The following is a 14,304-nucleotide window of genomic DNA, read 5'->3' as shown; positions in this document are numbered from 1 at the left end:
GACATCTCCCAGCACCATCTGTGAGGAAACCCCTCTCCCCAAAAGGGGGTGAGTTCCTCCGAGAGAAGCAGAATAAAACAGGAATGCACTTCCCAACTGCTTTGCCCGCAGCCCCAAATCATCTCCATGCTTCCCTACACGTCCTCCTGCAATGGCCAAGGCACCAGCACATGCTTCCTGGAAGGGCCAGGTCTCCCCCTTCTCCCCTAAGCACCTCTCTGTGGGGAGAAGGACTAATCCACGGAGCACAGCACACACGAGGCGGCCAAATTCCGCATCATCTCCCAAGACCAGCCCGACCATGCAAGATCCCGACGTGGAATAGAGGAAAGGGGCTCACCAAGCCCTGAATCCTTCCTCGTTAAGGCTTAAACAAGCGATTCAACTGCTGCCAAAAAGAAGGAAGTTAATTCAAAAGAAGCAAACCCAAAGCACCTCAGAGGCTTCGCTCCCCTCTCCCGGGCGGAAAACCCGTCCTCGGCACCCACTCGTGCCATGAGCCTGCCTGGCGGGGCTTGGGTTTTAAACCAGCCAGAAAAAGGCAAACTGAACTCTCACAAAAGCCCCTCGGGTGGGACTGACACGGTAAAAACACAACTGAGGCCAAGTTTTAAAGTGTCTTGGAAAAAAAAAAAACCACCCCACACGCCCGTACACGCACACACACACACACTTTGGCACACGGAGCCTTAAGTTGTGTCACTTGGAACATTCAGAGTCAGAGGGAGCTACTGGGAGGGGCTTTTTTTTTTTTTTTTCCTGTTTTGTTATTTTTCCTTGTAAAAAGGTGTCAAGCAGTGGTGGTGAAGCACGAAGGGTGAGGACAAACGCTGAGCGGTGCCAGGGTGACCCTGCTCAGCGCTTGCGCTCCGGTTACGTTCCCAAAGCTCAGCTGGATACATACACGGATATAAAAACACAGACATTCCTGGTTTTCAATGTGAAAACGGTAACATGGAATCGAGTACTTGTGCATTTGCCATAGGGTCCTTTGGAAAAGGAACCATAAAAATAGATATATTTTTTTTTAATAAAAGTCTTTTTTTTGTCCTTTTTTTTTTTTTTTTTTTTTTTACCCTTAACTTAAGTAAAGAGCAAATATACACCTACAAGCAGAGTTCAGATCCACTTTACTGAGAGCCTGGAAGTCCGTACATCAAATTTAATTCCCAGTGGCATATCCAGACATGGGAACAGCTCCCAGCTCCAAAGGGCCGGTGTTCCTGGCAGATCTGCAGCTCTGGCTAACCTTGTTAGCCAGCAAAGCCTCATTCCAGCCTTACCTCAGCCAACACTCCCCAACAGACTCCACAGCTGAGCCTCACACCCAGGACCCGGCTCCGGGAGCATCAGAGCTGGAAAGCTGGGCAACAAACCCAAATCCCAGCAATTTCAATCCACATCAGGATGTAACAAGGAAAATACAAGCCCTGAGCTTACATTTCCTTATTACTCAGCAGCCAGAGCACTGATTCCAGCTACTGAGAAACAGCTTCCAGAGGAGAGCTGGGAGGAACTTCAGTGACAGAGAAACGAGCTGTGCAACAAGAAAGTGCATTAAAGTAGCTTAAAACCAGAGTAAAGATCAAATGGCCACTCGACAGGAGGGAGAATCAAGCTCCAGCAGCTCCTCGGGCTGGGTGAGTTAACATCCAGGCTCTCTCTGGCAAGTCCAAGGGGCAGGAGAGAAGAGTGCATTCCCGTGCTCCCACAGGGACACAGTTCTCCTGGCAGGCCATGCTCTCCTGCCCGGTTTGCTTCTGGGTGGTATCAGATCCGGACTGTCATCGGAATTCGTAGATAGGAGCACTGTGCTCAGGAACGTGAGTTAAATTCAATGACTGATACCTGGGAGAGAGGGAAAACATCGAGGAGAGGATTACAGGGAGCTCCTGCTGGCTCTTCTCTCCCCCTTTACAGTCTCAGAGGTGTTCAGGCATCCAACACCCACTTCCCACAGTGCCAAAATCCCATCAGGACTCCTCATCACTCTGTACAATTCCCTGACAGGAGGCTGGAGCCAAGTGGGAGTTGGTCTCTCGATAGGATAAGGAGAAATGGCTTCAAGTTGTGCCAGAAGAGGTTCAGGTTGGATATTAGGAAAAAAATACTTCACTGAAACAGTGGTTAAGCCCTGGAACGGGCTGCCCAGGGAAGTGGTGGAGTCACCATCCCTGGAAGTGTTCAGAAAACAGGCAGGCTTGCCACTTAGGGTTTAGTGGGAATGGGGGGATTTGGTCAAAGGTTGGACTCAGTTTTGGAGGTCTTTTCCAACCTTAATGATTCCATGATTCCCATGCTGGTGCCTCTGAGCCACCAGCAGCCAGGCAGAATTCCAGGTGGGCTGCCTGTGGTGGGGTTTCTTTGGACACTCTTTGAAATTCAACAACTTTCATGTTCAAACAGTGTTTGCTACAAGTGCAAATTACACTTGAGTCTTTCAAAGCTCAGCTCGAGGGGATGTGTCTCAAAGTCTCCTGGCTCCTTCCCTCCCCCTGAGAGCTTTACTTGCTGCTCAGGACAACGATCCAAGGGAAAAGAGCTCTCCAACAAAACCTCCACCAATTAGCCTTGACTGTTCCTTTGTCTTAAAGCAACACCCCAAGGACCTCGGAATACAAAGCCCTGGTCTGACAGGATTTCTGCCTGAAGGGAACAACAGCCAAGCTGTTACATGTGAGAAAGCACCAAACTGCCTCTCAAAGCTCCCCTGACATCCTCCCCAGACTCTGTACCTTCCCCCTCCTCCACCCTGCCAGCCCAAATTTCCCCCCCTTGTGCCAAAAGGGCAGCACTTCATACCACACCAAGGGGCTGCCCCAAGCTCAGGCCAAGCACAACCCACACCCCTCCCTTCTACCCTGAGGTCCAGCCTGGATCTCCTGCCTGGACACTCCCAAGGCTGTGGATGAGCAGGACAGGACTCACAGCCTGGTTTGAGTCCTCAGGAGGCAGGAAGCTTCCTTACCATTCTGAACTCCTATGGTAGTAATAGCCCTCTATAGATGCTGCTGACTTCTGGAAGCAGATGTAATAGAAACCAGCAAAGGAAGCACCACTGATGTCCTTGATGGTGTGATCTGGGACTAGGAACTGCTCCTGCACACGAAATACAGGTTGCATTTTAAAATTTTGGTCAAATATAGCCCCACCCCACCCCAATCTGCCCTCCCAAACCAAATATTGGCACCCACTAACGCGAAGACATTCCTGGCTGAGCACTCCCTGCACTTGCAGCAGCCCAGACCAGAGACCAGAGTGTCCCTTCACCACCTGTCACCACAGGCATCTCACAGGGAAGTGGATAACTGAGAGCAGAACCAGTTTTAAGAGTGCAGGAGATCAGTTTCAGTTCAACACCTGCCCCTTGCGAACCAGAAGCCAATTGCAAAATCGGGAATCAGAGTCTGAGAAAGAAGGGAAGGCTCCAGGGAGATCTTACTGCAGCCTTTCGAAACTTGTGAGGGCTTGTGAAAAAGCTGGAGAGAGACTTTTACCAGGGCATGGAGGGACAGGACAAGGGGGAATGGCTTCACACTGACAGAGGGGAAATTTAGATTAAATACTAGGAAGAAATTCTTCCCTGTGAGGGTGGGGAGGCCCTGGCACAGGTTGCCCAGAGAAGCTGTGGCTGCCCCATCCCTGGAAGTGTCCAAGGCTAGGTTGGACAGGGCTTGGAGCAACCTGGTCTAGTGGAAGGTGTCCCTGGGTTGAACCAGATGAGCTTTATGTCCATTCCAATCCAACCCATTTTGTGGTGACTCTCTGATGATCTCAGCTGACAAACAGAGGTGCAGAGTGGCCACTCCACATCAAACACACACAGGCCCCACACTGTGGCTGGAGACACCAATTCTCTCATCCTCTGAAGCACCACCAAGCAAGATTTTCCTGTTGTGTTTTTAGCCATGACTGCAGCCCTTAAGGACACAATTAGCTGGCTAGACACGAGTCACACTGCAACTTGCAAGTACAGTGGGTTTTGGGGTTGGCAGGGTGAGATCCTTCATTAAATCATCATAGCTGAAAAAGCTTTCAGGCACTACAAGCCTCTGCCAGCGGCTTGCAAGCAGATCATCAGAGAAGGAGACACGCAGAGTTTACCTTCCATCTCATGAAGACATAGTCTCCATTTTTCAGATCTTCATAATCAAAGTCATCAGAGTTAAATGTTTTTGCATACTGGTAAAAAGCCTGGAACTTTCCCTGAAACAAAAATGAAAGAAAAAAAAAACAACAAAAACAAAACAGGCTGCTTATTCCAGGACTAGAGCTCTAATGCCAGCTGTTGTTTAGGAAGGAAAAACTACTGACACCCACAGCCACATCCAGGCTAGCTAGAGAAGCTCCTACACTTCCAGAGGAAAACATTTTGACAGAAGCATAATAAACATCAAAGCCTGGCAAACAACAGCAAGGTCATGGCTGCTGTGGCCCCAGATTACAACAGCAGCAACACCCTGCCCTGAGCAGACAGAGAGGTACCAACTGCCAGAGGGGTCCCTCTCCTCTTCTCCACTCCATTTTTTCTTCAAAAATAAGGAGTGTGTTCTCTTAAGGGGTCAAGAGATGGGGATTGCTCCTGCTCCCTTCTAACCCCAGGGCCAGCAAGTGCAAAACAAGATGTCCCCTCCCTCATCACAGATCACAGTTTGCTGAAGCGACTTCCCAGTCAGGGAAGGAGGGAAACACCCAAAAGCGAGAGGTTTCCAAGCATTTCTGACAGCTCTTCCACAGGCACACCTCTCCTCCAAAGCAGCTGCCCAGACCCACGTGTATCCCAGATTTATTTACCCAGTGTTTACGATCCACATCTTCATCAGCGTCCCACTTGCGCGTTAGGAACGGGTGTTTCTTACTGATTATCTCGCCTTCAAAGAACGTGGTGAGGGTTGGGTACTCCTGGGAGAGAGGAGAGACACAGGTGGGGTCAGAACTGTCACCTACAGACAAAAACCCAAATGCAGACAGAGCTCCATGCACTCAGCAAAAAGCATCTCACAGCGACAGCTCCAGGAAATCCGAGGTCCCTCCGGCCCCACACCTCTCCAAGGTTGACTCCTCCACAGCCACAGCCTCCAACCTCTTATTCCAGCCCTTCTCTGCCTCTCTCTCTGCTTCATAAAGCCAGAAGAAGCCATGTCAGAGCTGAAATGCAGGGGAGGGTCTGGAGCAGCTGGGGGGACTCAGCCTGGAGAAAAGGAGGCTCAGGGGGGACCTTCTCACTCTCTGCAACTCCCTGACAGGAGAGGGGAGCCAGGTAGGGGTCAGGCTCTGCTCCCAGGGAATATGGGACAGGACAAGAAGAAATGCCCTCAAGTTGTGCCAGGGGAGATTCAGGTTGGATATTAGGAAAAATTTCTTCACTGACAGCATGGTCAGGCATTGGCAGAGCTGCCCAGGGCAGTGGTGGAATCACCACCCCTGGAAGTATTCGGAAAAACATGTGGATGTGGCACCTGGGGACATGGTTTAGTGGTAACATGGCAGTGCTGGATTAATAGTTGGACTGGATGATCTTAGAGGGTTTTTCCAGCCTCAGTGATCCTTTGAAGCTCCCAGCTGGACAACCACCAGTGACATTTACAGCCAGCACCACTCCCCAGTAGATACCTCATGATCAAATCCACAACATGCTCAATCCCTCCACTTCCCACTTCTGGTAGCAGCTTCTCCTACCCACCCCACCAGGAAAAAAAAAAAAAAAGAAAGCCTTTAAACAGCACTTTTTTGTGGCGTTTTGCAGTTAACACTCACCTCTGTAAGGCCTTTAATCTTCAAGTATCCACAGAGATAGGAGTTTTCCATATCCACATGCTAGAAAAGAGTACAAAGTCCAACCATAAAAATAGGCACGAAGGTACATGGTTGATCCAAAGCAGCTTCTAACCCTATCAAGGATAATTTCAGCTTCAGCTGGTACAGCTGCCAGCCCTTTCCCACACTGAGAACCACCTGGAAAGGTCATTTACAGGTGCCCAGCTCACCTCTGACAGTCTCTACATCCCAGGCCTGTTTCCAAGGCAGCACCCTCTGCCCAGAAGTCTCCAGCAGGAAGCAAACCCCACTTCCCAGCTGGAAGGAACCCAACCCACAGTGTTCTCCAAGCAAAAGCATCCCTGGCAGAATCACCCACACACCCACAGCACTTTGCAGGAGGCCCTTCTCCTAAATCTAAAGCTTTTATGCCACCTGTCTTAGGAGTTATCAGGCTGCATCTCTCTGCTCTTTCTGCACAGAAGCCAGGCAAGGCCTTGCCTGCTCCAAGCACCTCTAAAACCAGGGGATTTTCCAAGCTTTTCCCTGGCATCTCCAGGGATGTGAGTTATTCAGGGAAGCGCAAACCTCAGCTGTGAGAAGATGGATCTTCCCCACCTGTGATCAAAGACCGGTGACGTTTCCCCGTGCTCAGCACGGGCAGAGCTGGCAGCCCCCCTTCTCCTCAGCTGACACCGGCAAAACCAGCCGCGTTTTCGGCACAAAAAGCAGCGATTTCTCAGCACAAAACCCACAGCGTTTCTAGCACAGGGTGTGTGCGGCAGAGCCCAGCAGCCACGGGATACCCCCAGCACAGCCACCACCACCACCAGGAACGTGGGGGAGAATTACACATAAACGCGGCCCAGCGGGCATCAAGGGAAGCATTTAGGCCGGGAAAGACCCCTCTGAGATCGAGCCCAAACCGCCTGACTTCCCTTAAAACACCGCCAGGGATGGCGACTCCGCCACCTCCCTGGGCACCCCCTTATGATGTTTAACGATGTTTAATGAAGAAACTGGCGATGATACCGATAGGATGGGGGTGATGCGGGTGCTGTCGCAAGGGGCCGGCGGGGCGGGAACGGCCACCGCGGGCCTGAGGCGAGCGGGTCCCCCGCTCGCCTCAGGCCCGCGGTGGCCGTTCCCGCCCCGCCAGGGCTCGTCTCGCCACGCCACGCCACCCCCCCCTCACCTGCATGACGACCTCCACCTCATAAGCGTTGCCTTTGCTGCGCTGCTGCCCGCGGAACTTGGCGCCGCTGTACAGCAGCGAGGTGGCCACCCCGGGCTGCGCCGTGTTGATGGGGGGCGGCGGCACCAGGCTGCTGGCGGCCGCTCCCCCGCCGGTGGCCGGCGAGGAGGAGGAGGAGGAGGACGAGGAGGACGACGACGACGACGAGCCGCCTCCAGTCCCTCCGGCGCGACGCCTCTCGCTCCGGACAGGCATCTCGGGGGGGTCCCCGGGCGCCAGCGTGGCCGGGGCCGGGGCGCGGCCCGGGGCGGGGAGGGGGGAGCACCGCCCGCTCGGCTCCGCTCCGCTCTCCCTCACGCCGAGGCCGCCGCTGGGTCGGGGCCTCCCGGCAGCGCCTCCGCGCGCTCCCATTGGCCCCCGCGCGCTGCGCGCCGATTGGTCGCGGGCGGCGCCGCCGCGGCGCCGATTGGCTGAGGGCGGTGCCGCGGCGGCGCCGATTGGTTGCGAGGCCGCGGGGCGCTGGTGGGAAATGTAGTTCGCGGCGGGGATTGGTCGAGGCTGCCGGCAAGATGGCGGCGCCCAGGGAGCGGCGCTGAGCGCGGTCGGGAGGGCGGGTGGTGTGTCCGGGTGTCGCGATGTGGCGCGGGTGTCGCCGGCTGCTGTGGGATCGCTCCCTGCCCATCTGGTTTCCCCGGTTGCCTTCTGCCGCTGCCGGGAGCGGCCCGGCGGGGCCATGCGGGCGCCGGGCCTATGCCCCACCGGGAGGTGAGGGAGCGCCGGGGAGGCTCCAGCCGCCCTTGGGGAAGGGAGGAGCTGCCCAGGGGTCCTCCTGGTTCCCCAGGTCACCCTGGGCCAGGGCAGGGCTGGGATCGGAGCGCTGAGGGCGGGAGGAGAACGGCCCCGCGTGGACCGGGTTCCCCACGGGCGGAGAGCGGCCCCGTGCCGGGGCTCCCCCCGCGCCCTGCTCCGGGCTTTAGGGGGTGTTCCGAGCCGGGGGGTTCGCTGGCAGCACGGGCGAGTCCTCAGTGCACCAGTGTCTCACTCGTGGTTTTGTGTTTCGTTGTTTTCTAGGGATTTTGGGGGGATGGGACCCAGTCGCGGAGGGGGGGCTGTTCAGGCATGTTCTGGGCCGTGTGTCCCCCTCCGCAGATTTTGCTGGAATCGTGTGGATTTGAGGGCAGTAAGATTAGTCTCCTTCTGTCCGAGGTGAGGCTGCAGAGTCGCGGTGACTCACGGCAGGGTTTTGGGAGCCCACTGACGTGCCTCAGGGCTCCTCTGGGAGACACACACACTTCAATCTGTTTTTAGAGCTGTGCCTGTGGCGCTTTCTGAGGCCCCAAAACTCACAGGTCGCTGAGCCTGAGCAAATCCTTCCATTTCCCCAGTGGAAATGTGCTTTTTTTAGCCTGGAATAACAGACCTGCAGCCTGACCTGCTTGCTGTGCCCTTCACAAGGCAGATTTATGGGTTTGGCATTAACAACCTGGTTGCTGTTGTCAAGGGAATGGGTTGTGGATTCTTCCTACCTTGTGGGAGCGATGTGAGCCTTTGGAATACGTGTAGTCCTGCTCTCAGGTGTTGGGAGCAGTGCTGGTAGGGAAGAAGGCTGCTCCTGAAACAGACCTGCAGTTCCCTCAGGCTCACTTTGCATGGAACAGTGTATTCCCAAACTGAGTAGCGTAGAGAAGAGGAGACTGAGGGGAGACCTCATGGCAATTACAAATTCCTCAGGAGAGTAAGAGGAGGGGTAGGCACTGAGCTCTGCTCTGTGATGACCAGGGACAGGACCCCAAGGAATGGCTTGGAGTTGTGTCAAGGCAGATTTAGGTTGGATATTAGAAAAAGGTTCTTCCCCAGAGGGCACTGACCAGGCTCCCCAGGGCAGTGGGCAGAGCTCCAAGGCTGCCAGAGCTCAAGGAGCTGAGCCCCCAGCCTGGCAGGAGTGCAGTTGGTTTCATTCACTTCCCAGCTGTGCACTCTGGTTGTCACCAGTTTCCCGGTGCTTCCCAGCCGAGTGGAGCTCAGTGGAGTGTAGTGCTGGGAAGCTGTGGATGAAGGGCTGGATTTTTGTGGCCAGGCCACCTTGACAACACCAGGGGCTCTGTCTGTTCTGGGCTGTGATGGGGAGCAAGGGAAGGGGCTGAATCTCCTTTAAGTGCCACCTGAGTGACTCTGTTTCTGTCCCCAGAGAGGAAGAGGTTCTACCAGAACGTGAGCATCTCGCAAGGAGAAGGTGAGTAGGGCCACAGGATGGTCCCTGGGAGGGATGTCATCACCCCACACCACGTCAGCGTGGGTCCCACAGCCCAGGCTGTGTGAGGGGGGTGTTTGTCACCAGCTGCTCTGCCCCTTCCTCATCTATGGCGAAGCTGCGTGGTGGGAAACAGCTTCCAAGTGGTGGTGGGAAACTTGAGTATTCCTGGTCCCTCGTTCCCCCAGCTCCAGCTCTGACTCTGCTCCTGCTGTGGGGTTGTCTGTTGTTCCTTAGTGCCTGCTCCTCTTTGATTCCCCAGGATTTCTACTCTGATTCCCCAGGAGGCTTTGAAATAAACCTGGACCACCGAAAGCTGAAAACGCCCCAGGCCAAACTCTTCACTGTCCCCAGCGAGGCCTTGGCCATTGCAGTGGCAACCGAGTGGGATTCCCAGAAAGACACCATCAAGTTCTACACAATGCACCTGGTGAGCACAGCAGGGTGGGATGCTGAGATCTCCAAAGGGTCTCCAGATGCAGGATGTGGAGGGAGCAGGTTGTCCTGTTCCTAATGACTGGATGTGGCATTCAGTGCTCTGGTGTAGTTGACAAGGTGGTGATTGGTCAAAGGTTGGATTTGACGATCTTGGAGGTCTTTTCCAACCTAAGAGATTCTGTGATTCTGTCCTGATGCCCATGGAAACAGGGACAAGAGGTCAGGACTTTCTCTGGGCACCCTGCAGTTGTGAGAGTGATTAGATTAGGGCTGGGTGCTTGTCTAGGGGGAATCTCTGCCACTGTGGAGCCTCAAGAAGGGGCTGGACAGTGTTATTGGGAATAGTGAGGGTCAGGAGGAAAGGATGAGCTCTGGAGTAGTCCATGAACCCTCTTCCCTGCTGCTTAATGGGCTACTCCCAAGGGTTCTGAAAGATTCTGAGAAGATTCCTATTACACGAGCCATGTTCTGGCCCTGCACTCCCTTTTAGCTGCACCCCTCGGTTCTCCATGTGCCATGAATTCCTCTGCTTCTTCTTGACATTGTACCATGGAAGCTGCTGCCTCTCCAAGCCTTGAATAACAGCGGTTTAAACTGCCTTTATCCCCAGACCACTCTGTGCAACACGGCGCTGGACAATCCCACACAGCGAAACAAAACGCAGCTGATCCGAGCGGCTGTGAAGTTCCTGGAGACAGACACACTCTGGTATGAGGTGGAGGCCCAGCTGGATTTTGGGAAGGTGGTTGGGGAAAGTGAGGGCAAATGTCTGCTGTAACCTGGTCATGGCAGGGCTCTGATCTGTGCTGGTTTGGGCCCAAGGGTTTGAATTAGTTTAGACCAGTCCTATGTACTCCTGTGCCAGTACAGACACCTCAGACTACTTGTACCAGTAGGAAAAGGCCCTTCATTCCTTAAAGTCCTTGTGGGCTTGTTCATGCCCAAGCTGTTCATGCCCAAGCTCCTGTCTCACAGTCCCAGACTCCACTGGCAGCTGCACAGCTCCTGGAGGGAGAGGGAAACAGGCCCCTGGGCCTCCCCCATGGCTTTGGTCAGACTGGGAGCAGGGAACACTGAACTGAGCTGCTGGGCAAGGAGAGGCATGAGTGGCCCCACACAGAGTTCCAGTGGGATTTGTCCCCTCCTCTAACTGCTAAACCTCACTGCATCTTGTGGCTTGGGGCTACCTGCAATTTTCACTTGGCCAGTTCATTGCTCTGTTTTGTAGTAATATAGAATTGTCCTTCCTGGAACAACAAAAAGCTCCAAATTTAGGGAAGAGTGGGGGAATTGTTCCCAGTCACTGCTACCTGGGTGGACAGCAGGCCCTTGCTGCTCTTGCTGTGGTCTGGTGGGGTCAGTGTCCTTCCCAGAGGTGTGTCCCAGCCTGGGAGTGACCATTCAGTGTGGTTTTGTCCCAGCTATCGTGTGGAGGAGCCTCCAGCCTTGGCAGAGCTGCAAAAGAACGAATGGGATCCAGTGGTTGACTGGGCTGAGAAAAGGTAAGAGCTCAAAGGTGTTTTTGTCTGATTATGCCCTGCCTTGCTGAGCCCAGGAGCTCTGGTGCTTGTGGCTGCCAAAGCCACAGCTCCACGAGCCCTGGGCTTTTCCAAGGGCTTGGGTGTCATTCCAGGTACAACGTGACAATTGGCTCCTCAACCAGCATCCTGGGGCCCAACATCCCAGCCAGCACCAAGGAGACCTTCATCAGCCATCTGGCATCCTACAACATGTGGGCCCTGCAAGGTGAGTGAGGCTGGGCCGGGAGCTGTTGGCTCAGCCTGGGCCACTGAGGAGGTGGTTCCTCTCCACAGGGCAGGGAGCGTCCATAATGTTTCTCTTCTCCTGCTTAGAGTGTGGAGGTTTATGTTTTAAATCTGCAGGCCAGGCCCTGAGCTGTGTTTGTCACGGGCAGGGAGTCTCCCCAGTGCCACTGGCGTTCAGGGTCTGACCGTGCTGTCCCATAAGCTGGTTGCTCCCTTAGCACAAATAACTTCTTTAATGCCAAACCTTCTAATTATTTAATCCCCAGCTTTGTTACCAGGAAAAGAAATGGGGCTTAGTACTCCAAAGTGCCCACACTGTGCACTGTCCTCATTTTTTCATCCTTATAACCTGCTTGTTCTTGCCTGAACCTGCTGAATGACACCTAAAAGATAAAGAAATGAAGTGATGTTTGCTCTGCTCAGGACCTGAATGAGCAGCAGGCAGTGAAACCCACAAAAGACACAGAATGCTCAGGCCTGGATGGATATCTCTTCCCTTTGCACAGGGAGGAGGGATTGTGGCAGACTAAAAGGAGGTGGTGTCCAGGGCATGGCCTTTGTCACTGTGGTGGCAGGGCCAGCACAGTGCTCTGTGCCTGCTGTTAAACAACAGATCTGAGTGTCCAGGTGCAAGTGGGAGGATCACTGGCCCTCCTTGAGGGGTTATCACACCCTCTCTGCCTCTTCAGAGTGTGTGAAGATGGTGCTGTAAAGCTGCAGAAAACAGGCATGAATCCTGTTTGTTTTGGGTTATTCCCTTCCAGGTATAGAATTTGTAATCACCCAGCTGAAATCGCTGATCCTGTCCATGGGCCTGATTGACAGGCACATTACAGTAGAGAAAGCTGTGCTTCTGTCTCGCCTGGAGGAAGAATACCAGGTAAATTATGTCACAAAACAGCCCTATAATTCAAATAGCAATAATCTCAGCATGACAAATGCATCCCCCACCACAAATAACTGCCAAGGGAAGTGCCTGCTATAGCAGGAGACGTTCCACTCCACCAGTCTCCACGTCTGAGAGCGTTTGGAGTGTGCTGCTGCAGAGCAACACCATGGGCACAACAACCCAGAGTGCTCCCAGGGCTGCCAGTTTCTTTTCACAGAACCCAGATGGCTGCTTTTCTCCCTCTCTAATCTGAAGTGCAAAGTTGTGGCTGGCTTCTCTTGCTGTGGGTTATCCAGCCTGGAGGCCTTGGTAGATGCCAAGCTACCAAGCTTGCTGGAAATTAGCCTGGTGTGAAGCTTTCCTTTCCCCAAAAGTGGCTGAAGTTGGGAATCTTTTCATCATCCTTTCAAGAGGCTTTGCCTCAGACCCCAGTACAGATGGAGCATGTCCTCATCTGGAGATGTCCTTAACCCAGCAGTCGATGATCAGAACGTTTCGGGGGGGTTACCTGTGCTTGACACAGGCTGAAAGTTGCTGAGCAGCTCTGAGTATAGTCCATGTTCCCCCTCTCCTTCAGATTCGGCGCTGGGGCAAGGTGGAGTGGGCCCACGACTACGACCTGTGCGAGCTCCGTGCCCGCACGGCAGCTGGGACTCTCTTTGTTCACCTCTGTTCAGAGAGCTCGACTGTAAAACACAAGCTGTTGCAGGACTGAGGCAGCTGGGCTGGGCACAGGGGAAAATTCCCACCTGGGAATTGCTGGCCTGACCCAGTGGATGGTAGGCCAGCACTCCTGCCATCCTGTTTTCCCTGGGATCAACCTCACGTGCTATGACTTTGTGGGCAATTCCTCACTCGGCCTGCCTGCTGCAGTGCAGTGCCAGCAGTTTGAGCCCACAAGGAGGAAAGGTCAAGGTGAGCTTCCCCAGGGCAGCAGCTCCATCCATTCCTGGCGTCTGTAACTCATCTGAGGAGCTCCTGTGGAAGAAACAGCTTCCTGGGCAGGGCACGGCACAGACATACCCAGCATATGCCACATGTCTTCATAGCTGCCAGCTCCTGACACACACTTGTTATGGAAATCTGAAAACAGACTCCACTGCATCTGTTGTTCATCCCTCGGCGTGCCTGCCTGTAACACCAGGGTCTCTGTGTTCCATTAAAGGCTCGCCCCTGCGAGGTACCAAAAGCTGTGTGTTTCTTTGTTTAAATCACCAAACCATGGGGTGGGTCCTGAGCTGCCTGACTCCGGGCAGGTGTTGGGATAGCTCCAGGCATTTAAAATCATGGAGCGGAGCACACACTTAACTACTGTGCCAGCCTCTCCATGCAGCTGAGGAGATAGCAAGGAAACAACTGTGCAGTCCTGGAGCAAGAGGAGGGCAACCTGGGCTCCAGCCATTTTCAGAAGCGCGGAGCAGGATGAAATAAATCAGTGTTTGACAGGCAGCACCAGCCACGGGGTTTTCTGAGAGACCCGCTCCCTCCCTGGTGTGCATAGGCAGCCACCCTCTCGTTTAACCTTCCCACCTTCTCCTTGCTGCCTGCCTGGAGCAGCGCCGCCCCGGCCAGCACCGTTCCTCAGAAGCTGTCCAGAAGCGAGCGTGGCAGCGGCTGTCACCGAGCAAGGAGGGGAATTAATGACTCCTCGCTTGGCTGTCGCGAGCGGTGGCGCGTGAGCTCCTGTGGAACCATTGATTTCCCTTCCTGCTGGCTGGGGGCTGCTCTGCTCACGCTGCAGAAAAGCCGCTTGCGAGAGGCGGTGGGAAGATGAGGCTCCCAGGCATGCGGAGCCCCCGCCAGCCTTGTGCCTGCTGAGCTGGAAACCTGCTGTTATCTCGGGGGTGGTTTGATGGAGAGCGCTCCTCTCCTGAGCTGCTGCCTCGTGCCTGCGGCTCACAGGTTCCTGCCACTGTGCTTGCAGGTACCGAAGCTTTCAGGCATGATATGCTACGATGATTTGGTTCAATCAGCTCACAGCTGATCCATAACCCCCTGTGACCAGGTC

At 54.3% G+C, this 14,304-nt stretch overlaps 2 protein-coding genes across 2 annotated transcripts; one reads left to right on the top strand and one right to left on the bottom strand.

Annotated features, from left to right (window-relative positions):
- Positions 1-1,040: 1,040 nt before the first annotated feature.
- Positions 1,041-7,317, bottom strand: GID4 (GID complex subunit 4 homolog). The gene is made up of 6 exons (XM_032704066.1): positions 6,953-7,317; positions 5,758-5,817; positions 4,795-4,902; positions 4,105-4,206; positions 2,969-3,099; positions 1,041-1,848 (listed from the first exon to the last, which is right to left on the bottom strand). The coding sequence occupies exons 1-6, from the start codon at positions 7,205-7,207 to the stop codon at positions 1,785-1,787; spliced, it is 720 nt and encodes a 239-aa protein (XP_032559957.1). The 5' UTR covers positions 7,208-7,317; the 3' UTR covers positions 1,041-1,784.
- A 195-nt stretch (positions 7,318-7,512) lies between these two features.
- Positions 7,513-13,485, top strand: ATPAF2 (ATP synthase mitochondrial F1 complex assembly factor 2). The gene is made up of 8 exons (XM_032704064.1): positions 7,513-7,717; positions 9,141-9,185; positions 9,488-9,633; positions 10,252-10,349; positions 11,063-11,143; positions 11,275-11,387; positions 12,172-12,287; positions 12,874-13,485. Exons 1-8 carry the CDS (start codon positions 7,588-7,590, stop codon positions 13,009-13,011), a joined length of 867 nt encoding a protein of 288 aa, XP_032559955.1. The 5' UTR covers positions 7,513-7,587; the 3' UTR covers positions 13,012-13,485.
- The last annotated feature ends 819 nt before the right edge of the window (positions 13,486-14,304 follow it).

Source organism: Chiroxiphia lanceolata, chromosome 16 (genome assembly GCF_009829145.1).
Source record: "Chiroxiphia lanceolata isolate bChiLan1 chromosome 16, bChiLan1.pri, whole genome shotgun sequence".
NCBI lineage: Eukaryota > Metazoa > Chordata > Aves > Passeriformes > Pipridae > Chiroxiphia > Chiroxiphia lanceolata.
This window is presented reverse-complemented; position numbering and strand designations above follow the sequence as displayed.